Source organism: Ursus americanus, chromosome X, assembly GCF_024610735.1.
Source record: "Ursus americanus isolate L20-20 chromosome X, mUrsAme1.1.p, whole genome shotgun sequence".
NCBI lineage: Eukaryota > Metazoa > Chordata > Mammalia > Carnivora > Ursidae > Ursus > Ursus americanus.
Window position 1 is genome coordinate 39,813,516 of NC_142164.1, and position 19,967 is coordinate 39,833,482.

Sequence of the window (19,967 nt, forward strand, 5' to 3'; positions counted from 1 at the left end):
GAGGTTTAAATATTACTTTATAATTTAAAATATACTGTACAGACAGTATATAACTTAATCGTCCTAACCACTCCCATCTTTTCTAAGCACTTCTTACACAGGAGGATTAGGAATGCCTGAATTTCACCAGCTTTCATAAGTTTATTTCCTGGATTACTGAGGCCCATAGATGGCAGAAACTCAATGATCGTTTGGTATTTTCCAAGGAACTGCTGCCCTAGAAATTACCTTTTACTTGGTTAGATTTATCTGTAGGATATACAAAGCTCTTAGGAAGTGTCTAGAAGGACATAATGGTTTTATTGTGTAACACTTTGAAATAGAAAATTAAAAGGTGGTCCCTCTTTCTTAGGGAGTAAGCGCAAGCCACAGCCTTCAGGAAGTAGAAACCAGGCACCTCAGCCCTGCTCCGAAGAGTAAGAGCCAAGGCCAAGCCACTCAGCCGTGGCAGATAGAGTGTCTCTTTTGTTGATATTGGAGAAGCATCTAATCTGTAATATATGAAATCCTTCCTTAGACTGTAAACCATGAAGGCAAGAATCATGTCTTTTATTATTAACAGTTGTGTCTCCAGTGCTTAGTACAATGCATAGCACATAGTAGGGACTCAGTAAACATTGATCGAATGAATGATAGCGTACAACATTGTACACTTTGGAGAGAAGCAGTCCTTAAAATTAGTTTTATTTGTGGTGAGAGAAAGACATATGAGGAAGCCAATCATCATTTTCTGGATTTCGTATCTTTCTTTCTCTTTTTCTTTTTTCTTTTCTTTTCTTTCTTTCTTTCTTTTTTTTTTTTTTTTTTTGGTTTTGAATGGGGAATCTAAGCACGGGAAAGGATCTGGCTCCAGAGATTGTTGAGGTGACACAGTGAAAGGTCCCTAATAAAACCAGAGGGCCCTCATACCGCAGCTGCCTGCTGATATTCAGCGGCAGACCCACCTATTTTTATCCCTTGGCCACATTCCAATGAACTGTCCCAGCAGATGGTGCAGAGGTTGAGAATTGGAAGGATTATCCTTTGGATAGAGGGTGGAAATTGTTAAGATATATAACCTCTGGCTTTTCTGATTTCTAGAAGGGTGATCTAGATCTCGTACTTCTTTTTTTTTTTAAGATTTTATTTATTTATTCGACAGAGACAGCCAGCGAGAGAGGGAACACAGGCAGGGGGAGTGGGAGAGGAAGAAGCAGGCTCATAGCGGAGGAGCCTGACGTGGGGCTCGATCCCATAACGCCGGGATCACGCCCTGAGCCGAAGGCAGACGCTTAACCGCTGCGCCACCCAGGCGCCCCTAGATCTCGTACTTCTGACCAGTGCTGCTATCGGTTCCTTTTGTGACCCGTGCTTGGGCGCACTCTGAGATAACCACCACTTTCACCCTACCCTAACTTCGCTATTAGCAGTCAGAACCATTGTGTCTAGACAAGAAAGGCAGCTGCCCACGGCTGCCTCCAGTTCTCCCTGTTAGTCAGCGAGAAGAGGCCATCTTGACATTCATCAAGTGCGACTCTCCTGTGGCGGAGGTGTCTGTGTACACACACCAGCCACACAGGAGAATCCGGGCCGTTACCTCATAGTAATTTCCTGTGGTTTTCACTTAATAGTTTTGCCCAGAGGTACCGAAAGGAAGAAAGAAGGAGTGACTTTTTATAAGTGTGTTTATTCATAAGCCATTCTGCCTGTCAGCCTGTCTTATGATGCTTTTTACCTTTCTGGTTTCTTTTTTTTTCTGATTTCTTTTTTTCTTGTGTAATTACAGCTTTGGCTTTACAGATAAAGTAATAAAGAAGAGCCAGTGTCCCATCGGGGTCTTTGGTAACGGTTTCAAGTCAGGTTCCATGCGGCTAGGAAAGGACGCTCTTGTCTTCACCAAGAATGGGGGTACTCTCACTGTTGGACTCCTGTCACAGACCTATCTGGAATGTGTCCAGGCCCAGGCAGTTATTGTACCAATTGTTCCATTCAACCAGCAAAACAATATCCTTTCTGGAAATGGTGAATGTTGGTTAAAAATGAGTCTGATCTAATTATGATAGAAAGCTCTTGTCTTAGCTCAAATCCAGCTTTCAAAAGTTGTCATATTTAAAGAGGTATTCCAGTGTCTTTAGTTTACCTGGAATTTCACTGTATGAAATACTTTTAAAAATAAATGTACCGTTGATAGAAGCTTAGAAATGTTTTTTATTGTATTGAAATATCCATTGTTTTCAGATACATACTATTTGGCAGCTTATCTGATAGCAGAATGGCTCGTTTCCCTGTACCTAAGACAGGCTGTTATTTCTGTAAGATGACAGGTTGTCTTGACCGAAGCAGCACAGCAGTAAAGTTTGAACGCATTGCTTCTAAAGAGGCTAAAAATTCAGCCTTTGACCTGTTTCTTAAATAGCCTTTGTTTACACTGTATCTTTGAAGCTGTAGTCTGCAGGGGTAACTGATTTTGGTGTTTTGTCTCTGCGACCTTTCTCCATTTTCCCCTTTTCCTTTCTTCTGTAGCAATAATGCCCATGCTTCTGACTGTATGTCTATATTTTGTCTAAACATGCAACCCAAAAGACAGATCTTCCTAATTGATAGCATCCTTTTAAGATATTAATTTTTCTTTGACTGTATTTGGTTTTACAAAAAATGATTATTACTGAGGATTCCTTGCCCAGCCTAGAAGCCATCTTGAACTATTCAGTTTTCAACAGTGAAAATGACCTGCTGTCCCAGTTTGATGCCATCCCAGGCAAAAAAGGCACTCGTGTTCTCATTTGGAACATCCGCAGGTATAGTATCTCAAGGGTGATAGATTCGAGTAAGCAAAGGTTAGTATGATGAAGGACATTTTCAGAAATCTCTTTAGAAAAGCAGAGTAGGCAAATTTTGATACATATTTATGTCTCATTGCATAGCTTTCCTTAACTTTCTTGGAATGACCGCTCCCGTTTGAGAAAGTGGTCTGTACTGGTCAAATGTGGAGCTTGATAAAGTGGAGACATGTGTATCCCGAGGCTGTTGCCACAAATAATCAAGACAGTTCAACATTATTCTAAGATCTTCAGAATCCATTATGAACATCTTATATTCGTGGACATTGTTTTGAGATAGGATAATGATAGTTATTTTATATATTTGACAATGAAAATGAAGTATGAGAAAGACAAATTAGAATAACAAAGCACAATATGATCTTTAAATGTAAGGACCTCTTAGTTGTGCTTTCAGAGTAGCTGGATTAGAAGTATGAAAATCTTGGAAGCACATAAATCTGAACAGTAACAAGGCTGGCTTCACATCATGCGTTTGGAGCTAATAAAACCATCTAGAAAAACTTTAGTATATGTCATCATTTGTTTAATCTTGTCGTGTCAAGGGCAATGCATTTAACAGTGTCCACAAAAATCTAGAGACCTTTTATATAAAATAGAGGGGATACTGGTATATTTAGTAGAACAGGGTACCAGATGTATTCACTCTTCCTTTTCTCCTTAGGTAAAGTATTTTGCCTCATTTCTTAGCTGGGTAAAACTATATAAAAACTATGCTGGTTTATACAGAGTACTTTCAATTAAAAAGAAGAATGTAAGGAGGGTTTTTTTTACACACTGGTAATTTAGATTCTCCCGTCTCCTCCTGGGAAAAATCTCAAGTAATGTAATTTTTATAATAAAGGATCATTTTCCTATGTTGTTTCCAGTGATTTAAACATATTAGGCAGACTTTTTTCTTTGTACATTGTTTCACAGTTATATGGTATTAGGCATTACGTAAATAAAAGATTCCATGGTCAAATAACTGTGGGGAAAGCTGGCTTAAACAAAATTTACCATGTTGTCTTATTGCAGGACTTCTCAGAGGCTTTCATATGCTAATGTTATTTCAGTCTGCATTGAAAATGTCTAAGAGAGCAAAATAATAGTATGTGGTATTTCCCAATTTAAAAAAAACCAGTTTCTCCAGACCCCTTTTCCTTGAATGGTGAATGGTGGAAGGGCAGGGCGGACGGGGAGTCTCCTCAGAGTATGCTTGAGAGTAGGGTGAGGTAGCAAGAATCAGGAATACCCTGGATAATTCAGAATATGCTATTATAGTGAGGTGGGCTTCATACAGACCATAATGGCTCTGGGCCAGCCCTGAAGAAGGAGCTACATTTGCAACACTGCGGCTCTGAGCTTGTGGAACCTGAGGTGGCCTTGAGGGCCAGGAATTGTTTCCCAGTTTTATTCAGTCAAACAACCCATATTAGTTATTTCTTATTTGAGTATTTGGGGGGACTATGATTCCACAGAACAAACTTTGGGAACTGTTGTTCTGATATATGTTTTCTCTATAGCCCGTCATTTGTTTTGAGTTTTTCTAGGAACAAAGATGGGTCTTGCCCTTTTACCCTGGCAGTTGTTAGTGATCTTGGAATGGATCAAAGCTAAGTGGCCCAAAAGGATTATGAGAAGAAGAAAGATCCTTATGGAAGGAATAGGAGTACTATTAGAGCTAAATGATAATTCCATAAATGATATTCCAGAGGACTCGCAGATATATGCTGTTTCTATAGCAACCTTTTTTCCCCCTTGAAGAAATAGGATTAGATCTGGGGAATCTTGGTATTTCATTAGTCCTTATACCATTGCTGAAATCAGAAGTAGGTTTTGATTCATTCCTCTATTTATTCGGTTGGAGAAGATGATGCTGAATGACCTACCCAGCAATACCCAGAAAGCTGGGATCTATTTTAAGATTGCACTGTGAGGGCAGCTGACATCCATTTGATTTATCAGATCAGACATTTCCACCTTCCCCTTTTTTTCCCTTTTCTTCTGTACCTGGCATCACCACTTCTATGAAACATAGTTGATTTGTTTAGACTGGGAATACCTCTAAATATTATGTGATCTTCAAACCAAGTAATTTATAGAGAATTTATAGAACTATAAATTCCTTTGCACTGATAGGGAAAGAAATAGGTGTCTGAGTTTTGGCTCATGTTGTTTCTTTTCTCTTGGGTTCCTAGTGCATTTTTGTCCTTTGGAGCCAGTATTTGTTAGATTGGTACTTGTCTCTTTTACCCAGAAATAAAGATGGAAAGTCTGAGTTGGACTTTGATACAGATCAGTATGACATCCTGGTATCAGACTTTGGCACAGAAGAAAAAGAGCCTGGTGGTGTTACCTGTGAGCTGCCAGAAACCGAGTATTCTTTACGGGTGAGTAAGAGTGGTTTTCCTTTCACAATGAGAGGTAAGGTTTCTTGTAACTTGAAAATATTATAGAACAAGATCTCACTTTAGTTAGGTAAAGATGACAAACTCTTAGCCCTGTGCTAGGATTCCTTTTCACTGTCTCCACTATAGCTAATAGAATCAATAGCACTTTCATAACAAGGTGTAGAAACTAAGCCAAATCTTTGCCCAGAATAGATCTCAGTCACTAGCAGTGTTTTACGAGGATGTCAGTAGAATTGACAATGTCCTATAATAATTTTCCCTTCACTGTTCCATAGGCATTTTGTGGTATTCTGTATATGAAGCCACGAATGAAAATTTTTCTGCGTCAAAAGAAGGTGACTACCCAGATGATTGCCAAGAGCCTGGCCAATGTAGGATATGATTTATATAAACCTACCTTCACAGTATCCTTACAACTACATGAAGTTGACCTCTTCATTTCAGGATTAGATTTCCAAGTTGGCATAGGAAAACAAAAACCTTTCTTTTTCCAATTGAAAAATGTTGTGTTATAATACAAATCCTGTTAAAGTATATATGTGTGTGTGTGTGTGTGTGTGTGTGTGTATTTGTAGAGAGAGAGAAAAAGAGAGAGCAGGGAGAGGTGGAGGGGCAGAGGGAGAGGGGAAGAGAGAATCTCAAGCAGGCTCCACATGGAGCCCAACACTGGGCTCGATCTCAGGACCCCGCTGAGATCATGACCTGAGCCGAAATCAAGAGTCGGGTGCTTAACTGACTAACCCACCCAGGCATCCCTACAGTATATTCTTTGGGAAGGTATTTCTTTTCTTTCTTTTTTAAAGGTATTTCTTAAATGCTAATCGATGTATCAGTTTTTATCAGAAATCGCCTGGAAATTATTAAAATCACACAACATCCTGAGATTTTGGAGATTCTGGTTCAATAGATTCTGAATTCTCTTTTTTAAATAGGAAATATTTATTTATTTTTAAATTGTTGGCTAATTCTAATGAGTAGCCAGGTTTGAGAATCTCTGCAATGAGGAATGATCCACGCCGTTTGGTTTGTACTGGAATTTTGTTACAGTTACATTGATTGAAATAAGCAAATATTGACTAAAACTTGTTAATCTTTTGGGCATAGTGTGATTTTTGTTGTAATAAGTCCAGACTTAAATTGATGGAAGTTAGGAGAGTGGAAATTAAAGGTTGATTTTCTAAGGTGAGGTAAATCTTCGACAAGTTTGACATGGATTTCCTGGTACTTGTCATAATGGCAGCCACTCAAAGGAGTAATTACTGATTTTCACTTCTACCCCCCATTGCACTGGGAATGGATTTAAGATGCTTGAAAAAAATCTTAAGATGAACTATGGAAATGAGGTCCATCTCTGTTGATGGCTTTTGGGGTAGAAACAAAGTCTTCAAAAGGGTGTGAACTCCTAAGCGGTTGGGAAGAATTGCTCTTATAATTTATTTTCTAGTAATTAAACACAGCTCTTGGCCCAAGAAACATGTTCACACTTGATTTGCTTTATCAGAGGCATTATCTAGTTTGCTTTGCCTTTCTTCCCTGACCAAAAATTAGAAATCATTGTTCCCTTTTTTAAAAGCAGTGTAAGTCCTTACTCGTAAGTCAATCGATTTTCTCCTTTTTTGGGAACACATACCTTCTCTATTACAAAAGCTTTAAAAAGAAAAAAAAAAAAGAGCCCCGGACAAGCCCACGTTAACAAATTCAGAGCTAGCATTGTTACCTCTGTAGGTTAATTAGTTGTAATATCACTGTATGTAGGCTAGGATCTTAGTGTCCTAGGTTTAACAGAGCCGGTTTTAGAGAAGTCCTTTCTAACTACTCTCTCGGGGGGGGGGGGGGGGGGGGGAGGAGGGAACCACGTTTCTGCCCTCCAGCTTCTTTCTTCTGTGGGCTTGTATCAGAGCAACTCATATTCATTGTTAAAAACCAAAATTCTCCTGAGTAAATTTGAAGATCTAATTGGCTTTGTTAAGTGATTCGTGATTGGGGCAGCATCCCACCTAGCAATTAAGAGATGTTCCCAGAAGCTATACAAAATGGAAGGTATTTAGAGGGTGGGGCAAAAAGTCGTTAGCAAAAGAAAAGAAAGGATTCTTTCTTTCTTTCTTTTTTTCTTTTAAAGATTTATTCATTTGTTAGAGAGAGAGAGTGAGGGAGCCTGTGGGGGGGGGGTAGAGGGAGAGAGAGAGAATCTCGAGCAGAGTCCCTGCTGAGCGGGAAGCCCCATGCAGGCTCAGTCTCATGACCCCTGAGAGCATGACCTAGGCCGAAATCACAAGTCGGAGGCTTAACAGACTGAGCCACAGAAGCGCCCCATTTTTTTCTTTTTTTAACAGCAGTGCATTTGATATGTACTTCAGTCCTCCTTCCCATTAAACTACTTACCTTCCCCTATTAAAATTTGGGCTAAACAAATTCACTATAGGCATGAATGAAATGAAACTCCTGATAAAATTTCACCCAAGGTCACTGAGGGACAAGAACACTGAGGTTGACTTATTTATTCCTCAGTTATCAAAGGCCTCTTTTCTCTTCTTGTCCTTTCTCCTTATACTAATTTGGGGAACCTCGTACCCCAGTGTACTCCCACCCCATGATTTAGAATTTTAAAAACGTGCAACAGAAGAATTTGACATGTTAATTTTATGGTATAGAGTTTTGGTTGGTTTGTTTTGGGGAGTTTGTCCTGTTTTGCTTTTTCACTGGAATAGGGTCTTACCTGACGTTTGATTGGAACTTCTGGAGCCCAGAACATATTTTCTGAGCCAAACATTATTGTGTTATGTACCCACTTGTATGATGCCTTTGTATCATACCTGACCCATTAGTTACATGGATTTGATGCGAGTAGCTTATTACGTAGAGGGGGCAATGGAGATCATTTTTTGAATCAGTAACAAATTTTAACTCCTTTGGACGTGAAGATTTCTTAGTATTTGTTCGAATGAAAATTTCAGTTTCTATGTCTCCCCCTTTGTCTTTCTCCCTCTCCTACCGTGGTTTTTATTTTTATTTATTTTTTTAAAGATTTTATTTATTTATTCGACAGAGATAGAGACAGCCAGCGAGAGAGGGAACACAAGCAGGGGGAGTGGGAGAGGAAGAAGCAGGCTCATAGCAGAGGAGCCAGATGTGGGGCTCGATCCCATAACGCCGGGATCACGCCCTGAGCGGAAGGCAGACGCTTAATGACTGAGCCACCCAGGCACCCCCTACCTTGGTTTTTAAATCAAATAGAACTTGCTAAAAGCACATCATGTTCATTTTTTATGTATCATAATTCACTTTCTTTCATCTGTCCAAGCTTGTTCACTTCTTCCCATGAAACATATTGCAACAGGACTATTCATTGTCATTTTAACTTTAAAAGTGATTTTGTTCTTGGTGCTTTTGCTTTCATTGGGATTTGTATGATTAGCAGGACTTATTGCTTACACAGCTGACTCTTGAACAGTGCAGGTTAGGGGCACCTGCCCCCTGTACAGTCAAAATCTGAGTATAACTTTTGACACCCCGAAAACTTAACTACCTTTGGCGGGAGGGCCTTACTGATAACATAAACAGTTAACATACATTTTGTATGATATTATATACTGTGTTCTTAGAATAATATCTAACTTTTTCTTATTGTCTTTTGGTATTTCTGGGCTGCACAGTTTGTCTGTGAGTCTTTAAAAATTGTCACAAATCTCCAAAAATGGTTCCAGTGTATTTATGAAAAACCTCCACACACGAGTATGTCTGTGCAGTTCAAACCCATGTTCTTCAAGCATCAACTGGAGTTGTGTGGATTTGTGTTGTACTAGTTACGACTCCTGTCTTACCCAGCAAACTACGCAACTTAGCAAGGGTTAAGAAATGTTTTGGGATTGTTGATGAATTTTTAAACCACTGATGGTATTTTGGTATATTTTCCTACTCTCTTTTCTATGCATGTGTTTATATATACATATTTTTAGATAATGCTTGTTGTTATATTCTGAACATTTCCTGATGTTCCCAAGTATTCTTCAAGGACATCATTTTAAGAGGTACATAATAGACCATGTGAATAGACCAACGTTTATTTAGTCATTCCCTCATTGTCAAACTTTTGAATTATTTGTTTTCCTGTCATTATAACTAATTGATAAATCTCTGTAACTCATTAACCTTTATGGGCTTTCCTGGCTGTTTCTCTAGGATAAATTCCTGGAAAGAGAATTACTTGGTCACAGATTAAGAATATTTTTAAAGCTATTGCTACAGATTTTTTAAATGTCCCCTGGAAAGGTCATACCAATTTCTATCCAATGGTATTTGATGTTTTTTGCTATAACATAGTGCAAAATGTTGTCTGCTAAATCCCCTGGCGTTTGTCTCCTTAATGATTTTCTTCTCAGAATAAGCAGGTGAAAATAACTTTTGGGTTCTCTTGCAAGAATAATAACCAGTTTGGAGTAATGATGTATCATAACAACCGACTCATAAAGTCTTTTGAGAAGGTGGGATGCCAGGTGAAGGTGAGTGGCTAATGTTTCTTTGTCATAGAAGGCTGAAAAGAGGAGGACGAGGATTTAAACTTTGCAACGAGGATAGACTCATTAATGGCTTTTACTCCCATCTTGTGATGGTTGTTAAATCCGATCCTGGAACTCCATGTTACCAGTGAGCTGTCTTTTGTTGAAAAGCTCTTTCTACTTCTCATTCTTCACAGAGGTTGGTCAATCCAAGAGCTTTACTCAAGGCATTTTCTAGGTCGCCGTTGAGAAGAGATAGTATTAGACCACCGGCAACTTTGCCATGTGTATCAGTTTATTGATGTTTGAGGGAGCTCTTTCTACTTTCTTGGGGAGACAATAAGGCACAGTGGAAGCAGCGTAAAATTTAGTGGTTGATGACCAGGATTTGAGTTCTGGCTTTTCCACGTAAAGCTGTGTAACTTCCACTAAATTGTTTAATTTCTCTGAGGCTCATTTTCCTTCCCTGTAAAATAGGAAAAAAAAAAACAACAACGAATAATTACACCTGCTCTGCTTACTCTACAGCTTACAAGGTTGAGAGACTTAAATGGGATAAAGTATGTGAAAATACTTTATAAACTGAACTGGACAAATATTACCATCATTTTTTAATGTTTTAATGGCAATTTAAAGTAGTAATATCCACAAGTATCCTATTCATTCCTGTTTTACAGATAAAATTGCTAAAGCACGGATAATGATAAACCACTTTGTATTACACAGTAGGACAAAGTTATATAAGATCCAGGACAGCTAGTTTATAGCCTGTGTTGCTTTTCCTTGTTATATTATCTTTATATGTACAACTCATATTTGTATGCCAGTCTGATTATACCTTGACTTTTTAAATCCAAAAATCTCTTGTATCAGCTTGCCATTAATAACCACTGCAAGTCGGACTCCCTTTAGTAATTGTTTGGTAGCCTACCTATGTACAAATTACTTAATGAAATAGTGTCATGTTCCCACAGCATCCTTAAAATCGATTTTCAGATGAAGTTTGGTTTCCATTCCCTAGAACGGTAGTATGTAGCCTTGACTTTTTTTTTTTAGTATTGTTATTCTTTGTTCAAAGGAAATCTTATGGCCATCCCATAATATAAAACGGATGAAAGTGGAAGTAGTGTGTGTGAAGTAGAGATGGCAGTTAATCCCTGGAAAATCCTAGAGAACCTATGGATCGTAGTTTGAAAATCTCTGCCTTAGAACTGGTTGGAGGCTCCAGTTCAGTTTAATACTTACAGTCTGTTCAAGTACATTCTGAGTATTTCTCTAGATATTCCTGTGCTTTCCTTGCCTTTGAATGTTATGTAACCTTTCTATTACTGCTTAAAATCAAAAGGAAATGCCTCCAGACAGTCAACAGTAATGCAAATGTTGAAATTAATGTGTTTTTTTTTCAAAGCCAACTCATGGAGAAGGTGTGGGAGTAATTGGAGTCATCGAGTGCAATTTCTTAAAACCTGCCTACAACAAACAAGACTTTGAGTACACCAAAGAGTACCGGTGAGTCACACCCAACCTGGCATGTTTCTGATAGTTTCTTCAGATACAATTCTGTTCTATTCTCTGAAGCCTCTAAAATCATCGCTAAAAGCCAGCCAGATGAGTTAACTGAGAATTCCTTCAAATCACACTTCCAAGATTAGAGATAAAACGATTTAATTTTTCCATTAAAACTTACTGATGCATGATAGAGAGAGCCCAGTTGAGATAAACCTTTAAAAAGTATGGAAAGAGCGTGGGAGTCATTTCATAAAATACTTCTGGTGAAACAAAGAGTTGGGATCTTAATGAAAAGGGATGAAAGGATCTGCAGGTATCGATTATGTGGGGGGAAAAAAGCCACAGTTTGAAGTTTGTTCCAAAAGAGTTTCTTGAAGCCAGTGAACAGATTGAGAGGAAAGCAGCAGGAAAGACATGTGTGTTTTCATAGAAGCATCTAGATTTCATAGGTGAGATGAGAAAAGAATCAAAAAGGAACTTGACATTGAGGCTGAAGCAGCAAGGATATTTTTAGAAGACAAAAGAGTCAGTAAAGCCAGGATAAAATAGTTTGTTGTAAAACTTTTCGGGAGGAATGAATCATTCATTCCTCCTTCACCAAGTATGAGATATCTCCTATGTGCTAGGTACTAGGGACAGAAGAGAATGAAAGGTAAGAATCCTTGATGCCTATGAACAAATGGGATGAGATATGTGCACATAAGAAACTCACATACCTATAAAATAATTGCTTCAGTGGGGGATATATGCAAAATGGGAAGAGCCTTTAAATATGCCTGAAGGAGTCCTGCAAGGCTTCACAAAGCAGATTCTATTTGAACTTAAGCTTGAAGGAGAAATTGGAGGTCAAGGACATTCTAAACACAGGGAGGTATAGGCGCGAAGGGGCAAGCGGTGTTCGGGGAGTAGGGAGAGAGAAGGTATGAGGATATTTGGTGTCACTCTCCTTGAAGCCTCAGTAGCAAATTTTAGAGAGGGGGAAACGTATTTCGCCAAATCTCTTTTGGTATGTACACCAAAAATGTAATAAAATTAACTCTTCTACGTCAGTTTATCAGAAACCATAGGAATTTTAGGTTTCCTGCTTGAAAAAGAGACAGCTGTTTGGATGGCAACCCTAAATGAATTTCAAGGCAGTTGGTTCTTGATCACTAGGGCTACTCAGTGGGTATAGTTACTACCTGCCCTCCATTTAAGTAAAATGGCCTTTTAAATGTGAGTCTGGTCCAGAATGGAGATCTTTGATGAGGACTTGACTCTTCGGAGTGGAAGTTTAGAAACAACATCAGTTTGATAAGTCTCAGAGCCAGTCATTCTATTTCTCTTGAGTGAAAAGAACAGTGAATTTCTGGTGATTAACCAAATAAGATTTGTGAAATCCAAATATTAGATATTAAACATCACCTAACATCTTTCTTATATCATCTCTGTCACACACTCCCCCCCATCTACCTTTTAAATTTTAGAGGTATTAGACCCTGGTTTGTGATGTTTTGTTTCAGTATCATGAGTTTGAGGTGGTTGCAGGGGATTCAAATAGAGATATTCCATAGACAGTAGGTTTATTTAGTTATAAACTTCTAGGATTTTTGCCTTAAGTAGCTTAATATCTGCTACACATTTTATTAAAAACAGGAAACTAGTATACTATCCTACATACAGTGTTTTGAGGATAATAAATTTGCATTACTCTTATCCCAGTTCTGGCATCATTATCCTTTTTTACTCTATTCTATATAAATGAAAAGGTGTTTAGTTAAAAAAAAAATAGGGGACTTTGAGACGGGGATTAGAGAAAGCTGTCTGCTATCAGAAACTCATCCTAAGAGTATTATGGACATCAAAACTACCAATGCTAAAAGAGATGCCAGCCGTCACAGTGCTGGAATGTCTACAAATAAATCATCTGTAATATCACTCTTTAATAGTTGTGGATATCGGATTTCAGCTGCAACTACCAGGGCTCAAACTGACAACATTTTTAGAATGAATTTCAGCTTAAGAAATACAATGAACATGTACCCACTGAGCACATCACTGGTGCGTGGCACAGTGGCTGGGCTTTGTGGAATTTTCCAGAGAAATTCAAGACACGGTTACTGTTTTTGAGGAGCTTACAGTCTATTTGTAATAATGAATTGTCGTATCCATGAAACAATTTGGAGAGCAATAAAATGGCTGTGTGATCAGTCAAAACCTAAGTGATACGGTATAGGAAAAAAATGGCCTGATAGAGCAGATAGGGAAGGTTTTAGGTGGAAGGTATGATTTGAGATTTGTCTGAAACGATGCAGGACTTAGAAACAGGAGGGAAGGGAATTCCAGGCTGGAGCTATAGCACGATCTAAAGTATAAAGTAGTACAGGAACTCAGAATGGGGGCGAATATAGGGAGTGGAGATAAGAGGCTACGGCTAGAGTGAAGGGAAATGGAGTTGACTGGATAGAGTAGGGGCGTGTCCTAGAGCAGGAGTTAACACCCTTTTCCTGTGAAGGGCCAGAAAGTAAATGTTTTAGGTTTTGTGGGCCATGTGGTCTCTGTCACAACCGCTCAGTTCTGCTGTCCTATAAAAGCATCCCTAGACAGGAAGTAAAGGAATGAGCTGTGTCCAGTACAATTTTTTTTTTTACAAAAACAGGGAGTGGCCTGAATTTGGCCCACAGGGTGTAGTTTGCCGACCCCTGTCCTAGAGCCACAGTTCCCAAACGACGTGCCAAGCTGCACCTAACGAACTCACAGGGGAGCCATAGGGTATTTTAAATTTTCGAGGGAAACACAGTGATACTTGACTTCTGTCTGTAAATCATAGAAATTGTTTTGTCTTCCTGTTGGAACAAATTACCACAAACTTCGCGGCTTAAGACAATGCTCACTTACTGTCTTCAAGTTCTGTAGATTAGAAGTCCGATGTAAATCTCACTAGGCTAAACTTCAGGTGTTAGCAGGGCTACATTCCTTTCTGGGGGCTCGAGGGAGGAATCCATTTCCTTGCCATTTCCAACTCCTAGAGACTGCTGGCATTCCTTGGACTGTGCGTGGCCCTCTTCCTCCATCTTCAGAGCCATCGATGGTGGGTCAAGTCCTTCTCACATCGCATCACTCTGATGACCTTGCTGCTTTCTGTCATCACATCTACTTCTCTGCTTCTGACTCTTCTGCTGTCACTCTTCTCCTTTTAAGGACCCTTGTGATTACATTGGATAATTCAGGATAATCTCCTTCTCTTAAGGTCAGCTGGTAAGTAAGTAACCTTAATTCCATCCGCCACCTTAATTCTCCTTTGCCATGTAACCTGATATATTCACAGGTTCCAGGGATTAGGACACGGTCTTTGGAGGACCATTACTCCACCTACCACAACCTGCCCCCAGCCTTCGGAGATCTGTTTGTGTCTCACCTACAGAATACGTTCGCCCCATCCCAACATCCCCAAACTCTCAACTGTTGAAGCAACTCTTAAGTCTAAACTCTCATCTTAATGTCAGCAGCTCACAATCCCCAAATCTCATCATCTAAGTCAGGTGTGGGTCTGATGGGTCCTAGGGTAAAATTCCTCTCCATCTGCAGCTGTGTCTTTTTTTTTTTTGTATTTTACTCCCAAAATATAATGGTGAGACAGGCATAGGATACCAGTTAGAGATATTCCAGTTCAAATAGGGAGAAGAATGGAAGGAAGACGGAGTCACAGGTCTCAAGCAATTTCAAAATCCGGCCCAACGAATTCTGTTAAATTTCCAGACCTGCGACTAATCTGGGGCTTGCAGCTTCAGCCTGTGAACGTAAGGCTCTGCCCTCCGGGCTCGTGGCTGCCCCCTCAGAGTCCTCTTTCCTTTCGCAGGAAAGGGAGGGGCGTGTGCAGCTCAGGAGCTTCATCAGCCTGTTTCCTGACTAGAGTGTTGGAGGTCCACCAGCCTTCTTTCAGTTTTCTACTTGCCATCCCTTCAGTCCCGTGGGGCCACCTGTGTGCTAGTATGCCGCCCTCAAGAACCTTGTGAGTCTCACATGTATGTCACGGAAATTCATTCGGTCAGACAAGAAGCTCTTGACAGGTCTTTCCTACATAATCCTATTTCTATTCTTGGCTTCTGCTGAGATGGCTCTGGAGATCTGAGTCACATGTTTAATCTTTTCAAAGAGCTTTTTGTGTGACTGAATGCTCTGACCTTTTGATCTGAGATATGAGCAAAAGGTTTGCTAGCCACAGCCTTGGGTTTTTCCCTAGAGCATGCTTTCCTGACAAGTGAATGTCTCAATTTTTGCATCTTTTGCAGTCTGGATAGGCTGACGATTTCCAAAATCATTAAGTCCTGGTTCCTTTTCATCCAATAGTTCTTTCTCAATTTATTTGTTTCCTCTCACATTTTAATGTAAGCAGCAAGAAGACACTAGGCCACACTTTCAACACTTTGTGTGGAAATTTCCTCAGCTAAATGTCCAGTGTCATCATTTATAAGTTCTGCTTTCCACAGAACTGTAGGACACGATTCTGCTAAGCTCTCTGCCACGATGTAGCAAGGATCACCTTCCCTCAAATTTTCCAGTAGCGTGTTCCTCATTTCCTCCTGATCCTTCACCAGGAGCACCTAATTTATCATCGGTGACCCTATTAACAGTCTGTTCCCAGTGATGTAGGTATTCTCTGAGGAAATTTGTGTTTTCTCCACCATGCCCCTCACTTCCTTCTGAGCCCTCACCAGGGAGCTGTTTAGCATCCATATTTCTACTGACCGTCTGTTCAATCTAGAATATAGGTTCCCATCTCAGCCATTTCGGTCACAGTCCTCAAGTTCTTCCGGCCTCTGCCCACCGCTCGAATCTAAAGCTGCTTCCACATTTGTGGGCATTTGTTACAGCAGCACCCCATTGCCAGGTACCAAACTCTGTTGCATTCCTTTTGATCACATCATATCTTTGAGAGTCTGGGTGATTAGTGGTTGCTGTGATAAAAGGTAACATGCGAAAGTCAGTGTTGAAGAAGAAATGAGGGAAGCGGTGTCCAGTTTCATTCCACAGTCTGAGTAGTGGTACACTGCCCAACAGGCATGCACACTCATCCATCCCATTAGTAATTGTGGCTATTTAAGAATGAAATAAATTTCTTTTCAATTCATATGTATTATTTTTTCAAATAGATACTAAATTTTAGTACATAAATACAGATTAAATTGTTAGGACCTAACTGCTTAGTAACTAGAACTGGTACATACTGCTTTTGACCTAAGGGTGCCATGAAAAACTTGAGACACAAAGGGTGCCATGAACCGAGAAGGTTTGAGAACTTCTATCTTAGAGGGATGTTGGGTAGAGTAGTTGATGCCTTAGACAGTGAGACGTCATTGTGTATTCTTGAATGGGGGAGTGACTTGAAACCATTCTTTCTTAAGGATATAGTATAACTTGGCTTTTAAGGTGCTTTACATGAGTTAGGTCAGCTGATAAATCGGGAAACGGGGTGCAGGATGGATTAAAGGAAGGATTAAAGGCTCTTGGAGGAACGTAGGTGTGAGAAGAGTGTCTGAAATAAGAGTAGCCGTGAAGAAGGAAGTTTAGGACAGATGCTGTGAAGAAAAGTTCAAATGACTTTGGTGACATATTAGATAAGGGATATAAAGGAGAGGGAAGAATCAAAGACCATTGCAAAGTCTCGAATTTAATACACTGAGATATTGGCAGGATCATTGATAGAGCAATGACTCTACTTGGGGAAAAGGAACAGTTTCGTGGAGTGGCGATGGTGAAAACTATGTGGTAGGGGGTTAAGACAGAAGAATGAAGAGGAGGTAGTGGGTGTAGACCACATATACCAGGATTGGGGAAGTTAAAGGAAGGAGATGAATAAATCAGTGGAGTCAAGCCAGGGTTTTTTGAGAAGAAGTGGGATTTCAGAATATGGTTAACAGTATCGTTGTTGAGGTGGTGGTTACATGACTGTAAACATTTGTCAAAACTGTTAGAACTACACACTTTAAAAGATTAATTTTACTTTGTGTAAATTTTACCTGGATACTTGAGAACAGAGCTTTAGTTTTCTTTTTAGTTAAGATATAATTCACAGACTATAAATGTCACCGTTATTAAGTGCACACTACGGTGGTTTTAGTATATTCACAAATTGTGCAAGCATCACCACTGTTGACCTCCAAAACATTTCCACCACTCCAAAAAGCGACCCCTTGTCCATTAGGAGTCACTCTAATCCATGGCAACCACATAACTTACTTCCCTTTATTCCCCCAGTATTTTTTATTGTGGTAAAATACATGTACCATAAAATTTACCATCCTAACCATTAACCAAGTGTATAGTTAAGTGGCATTAAGGACATTCACACTGTTACGCAGCCATCACCACCATCCATCTCCAGAACTCTTTTCATCTTGCAAAACTGAAACTCTATACCTATTCAACAATAAGTCCCCATTCCCACTTCCCCCAGCCCCTGGGAACCACCATTCTTTCTGTCTCTCTGATTTTGACTGTTCCAAGTACCTCATCTAAGTGAAATCACACAGTAATTTTTTTTGTGTGTGTGACTGGCTTATTTCACTTAGTACGGTGTCCTCAAGCTTCATTCATGTTGTAGCACATATCAGAATTTCCTTCCTTTTTTAGGGCTGTATAATATTCTGCTGTGTGTGTGTATATACCTATATGTATACAGACACACACACGTGCAATACATTTTGCTTATCCATTCATCCATCAGCAGACACTTGGGTTGCTTCCACCTTCTAGCTCTCATGACTTACAGTCTATTTTGTCTGATATTAGTATAGCCACCATTTCTCTCTTTTGGTTACTATTTACATGGAATATCCTTTCCCATCCTTTCGCTTTCCACCTATCCATGTCTTTTTTTTATCTAAAGTTCATCTCCTGGGGGCAGCATATATTTACATCATGGTTTGGGTTTTGTTTTGTTTTGTTTTACCTATTCCAGCAATCTCTGTTTTTTGATTGGAGAGTTTAAACCATTTACATTTAAAGCACTTACGGATAAGGAGGGACTTCTGTCATTTTGCTCTGTTTTCTGTGTGGCTTCGAAGATTTTTTTGTCCCTCATTTCCTGTATTACTGTCATCTTTTGTGTTCAGTTGATTTTTTTGTAGTGAAAACTTATTTCTCATTTCTTTTTGTGTAGCTTTTATAGCTGTTTTCTTTGTGGCTACCCAGTATTACGTGATCCTGTGGTCAGGAGCCGCAAACAGCAATCAGAGGGCAGATCCCCAGGAGTACAGGCTCTTTTTGCCCACCTCCTGCAGGCTGCTCCGAAAGTGTATGCACAGCTGCCTGCCATGGGGCTGTGGATGGAAGATGGTAGCTACTCCCATTCTAAGAGCTAAAATTTGCCGATTTACCATTCGAGCCTTCTGAAAGTTGCAAAGCATCAGTAGACTCTGGAGTTCCAAATAGTTCAGACGGTTCTGCTGGTGCAGCAGCTATCTAGGTGGGGGGATAGATTCCTGGTGCTTCCAACTCCGTCATCTTTCCAGAATCCCATCTAATCTACTTCTTTTAAAAATAGTTTTAAGGGACGCCTGGGTGGCTCAGTCAGTGAAGCGGCTGCCTTCAGCTCAGGTCATGATCCCAGGGTCCTGGGATCCAGTGCCGCATCCGGCTCCTTGCTCAGCGGGGAGCCTGCTTCTCCCTCTGCCTGCCGCTCCCCCTGCTTGTGCTCTCCCTCCCTCTCTGACAGATGAATCAATAAAATCGTTTAAAAGATAGCTTTAAAATAGAATTGTAAGAGAAAACAAGGAATAGTTCTTCATCTGTGACTTGAAGGAAAGATACAAACGTAGAAGTGTGAACGTTAGTAGCTTGGAGGGGAATAAGTGTTTGTAGGGGAGCTCACATATAATCACTCTTCTCTGTGTAGTCAGAATCTAACTTAATATTAGTAAGGTGGAGGGAGGTAAGGAAGAATTCCTCTTAAGGAGAGAAGAGGTCTACCAGACCCTTGGGAGTGGTCCAAGGAGTCCAGAGATGTTTTTTAAATGCTGAATCTGTAGTATTTCAGGTGTGTACAGCTCTACAGTAAGGTATAACCCTAGGTCGTAAAATTAAGGTAGGGATCAGTCATTCGAAATTGGCAGTTTTTAAAAGTAAAATTCAAAAAAAAAGTAAAATTCAGGTTTTGACTGACACACATTACATCGTTTGGCCCTAGGTTTGCTGTTGTTCATTTGGGAAGAGAGAGAAAGGGGTGGAGCAAGAGCCAGAACTGGGGTCCAGCCTCCAGGAACAGATGCGCAGTGGAGGGCTGTCCGTTGAGGCCCCAACTGCTGTGATCAACATTTGAATGAAGAGCTACGTAGACATTTTTAAGTTAACGTTGGATTGATTTGTAATAGAGTGCAGTATTTGATATGTGATCCTCTGACTTTCAACTTGGTCCTGAATTGTTTACCTGTTGTCATCTGACAGTTGGAGCAGCTCCCCATCAGCTTCTCAGTGTGGCTCTGTCCTCGCTCTGCAATTGAGTCTTTTGCCATTGTCCATAATGTCAGCTCTCCCACCACATGATTCTAAAAGCCCTGAAAATTTGAAGAACACAGTACTTTTTTTATATTTTAATGTTTTTTTATTATATTATGTTAGTCACCATACAGTACATCCCTGGTTTCTGATGTAAAGTTCGATGATTCATTAGTTGCGTATAATACCCAGTGCACCATGCAATACGTGCCCTCCTTACTACCCATCACTTTTTACAACTTGTGACCATTTTGCCTTTGCAGCCAAAGTGACCA

General features: G+C 39.9%; 1 protein-coding gene across 2 annotated transcripts in view; it reads left to right on the forward strand.

Annotated features, from left to right (window-relative positions):
- MORC4 (MORC family CW-type zinc finger 4) overlaps positions 1-19,967 on the forward strand; it is a 51,952-nt gene that overhangs the window by 9,842 nt on the left and 22,143 nt on the right. For both annotated transcript variants that reach the window (XM_045787459.2, XM_045787460.2), the window contains exons 4-9: positions 1,766-1,983; positions 2,630-2,777; positions 5,059-5,191; positions 5,488-5,616; positions 9,592-9,711; positions 11,117-11,217. In XM_045787459.2, coding sequence (XP_045643415.2) covers positions 1,766-1,983; positions 2,630-2,777; positions 5,059-5,191; positions 5,488-5,616; positions 9,592-9,711; positions 11,117-11,217 — 849 coding nt within the window. The remainder of the gene's footprint in view (positions 1-1,765; positions 1,984-2,629; positions 2,778-5,058; positions 5,192-5,487; positions 5,617-9,591; positions 9,712-11,116; positions 11,218-19,967) is intronic.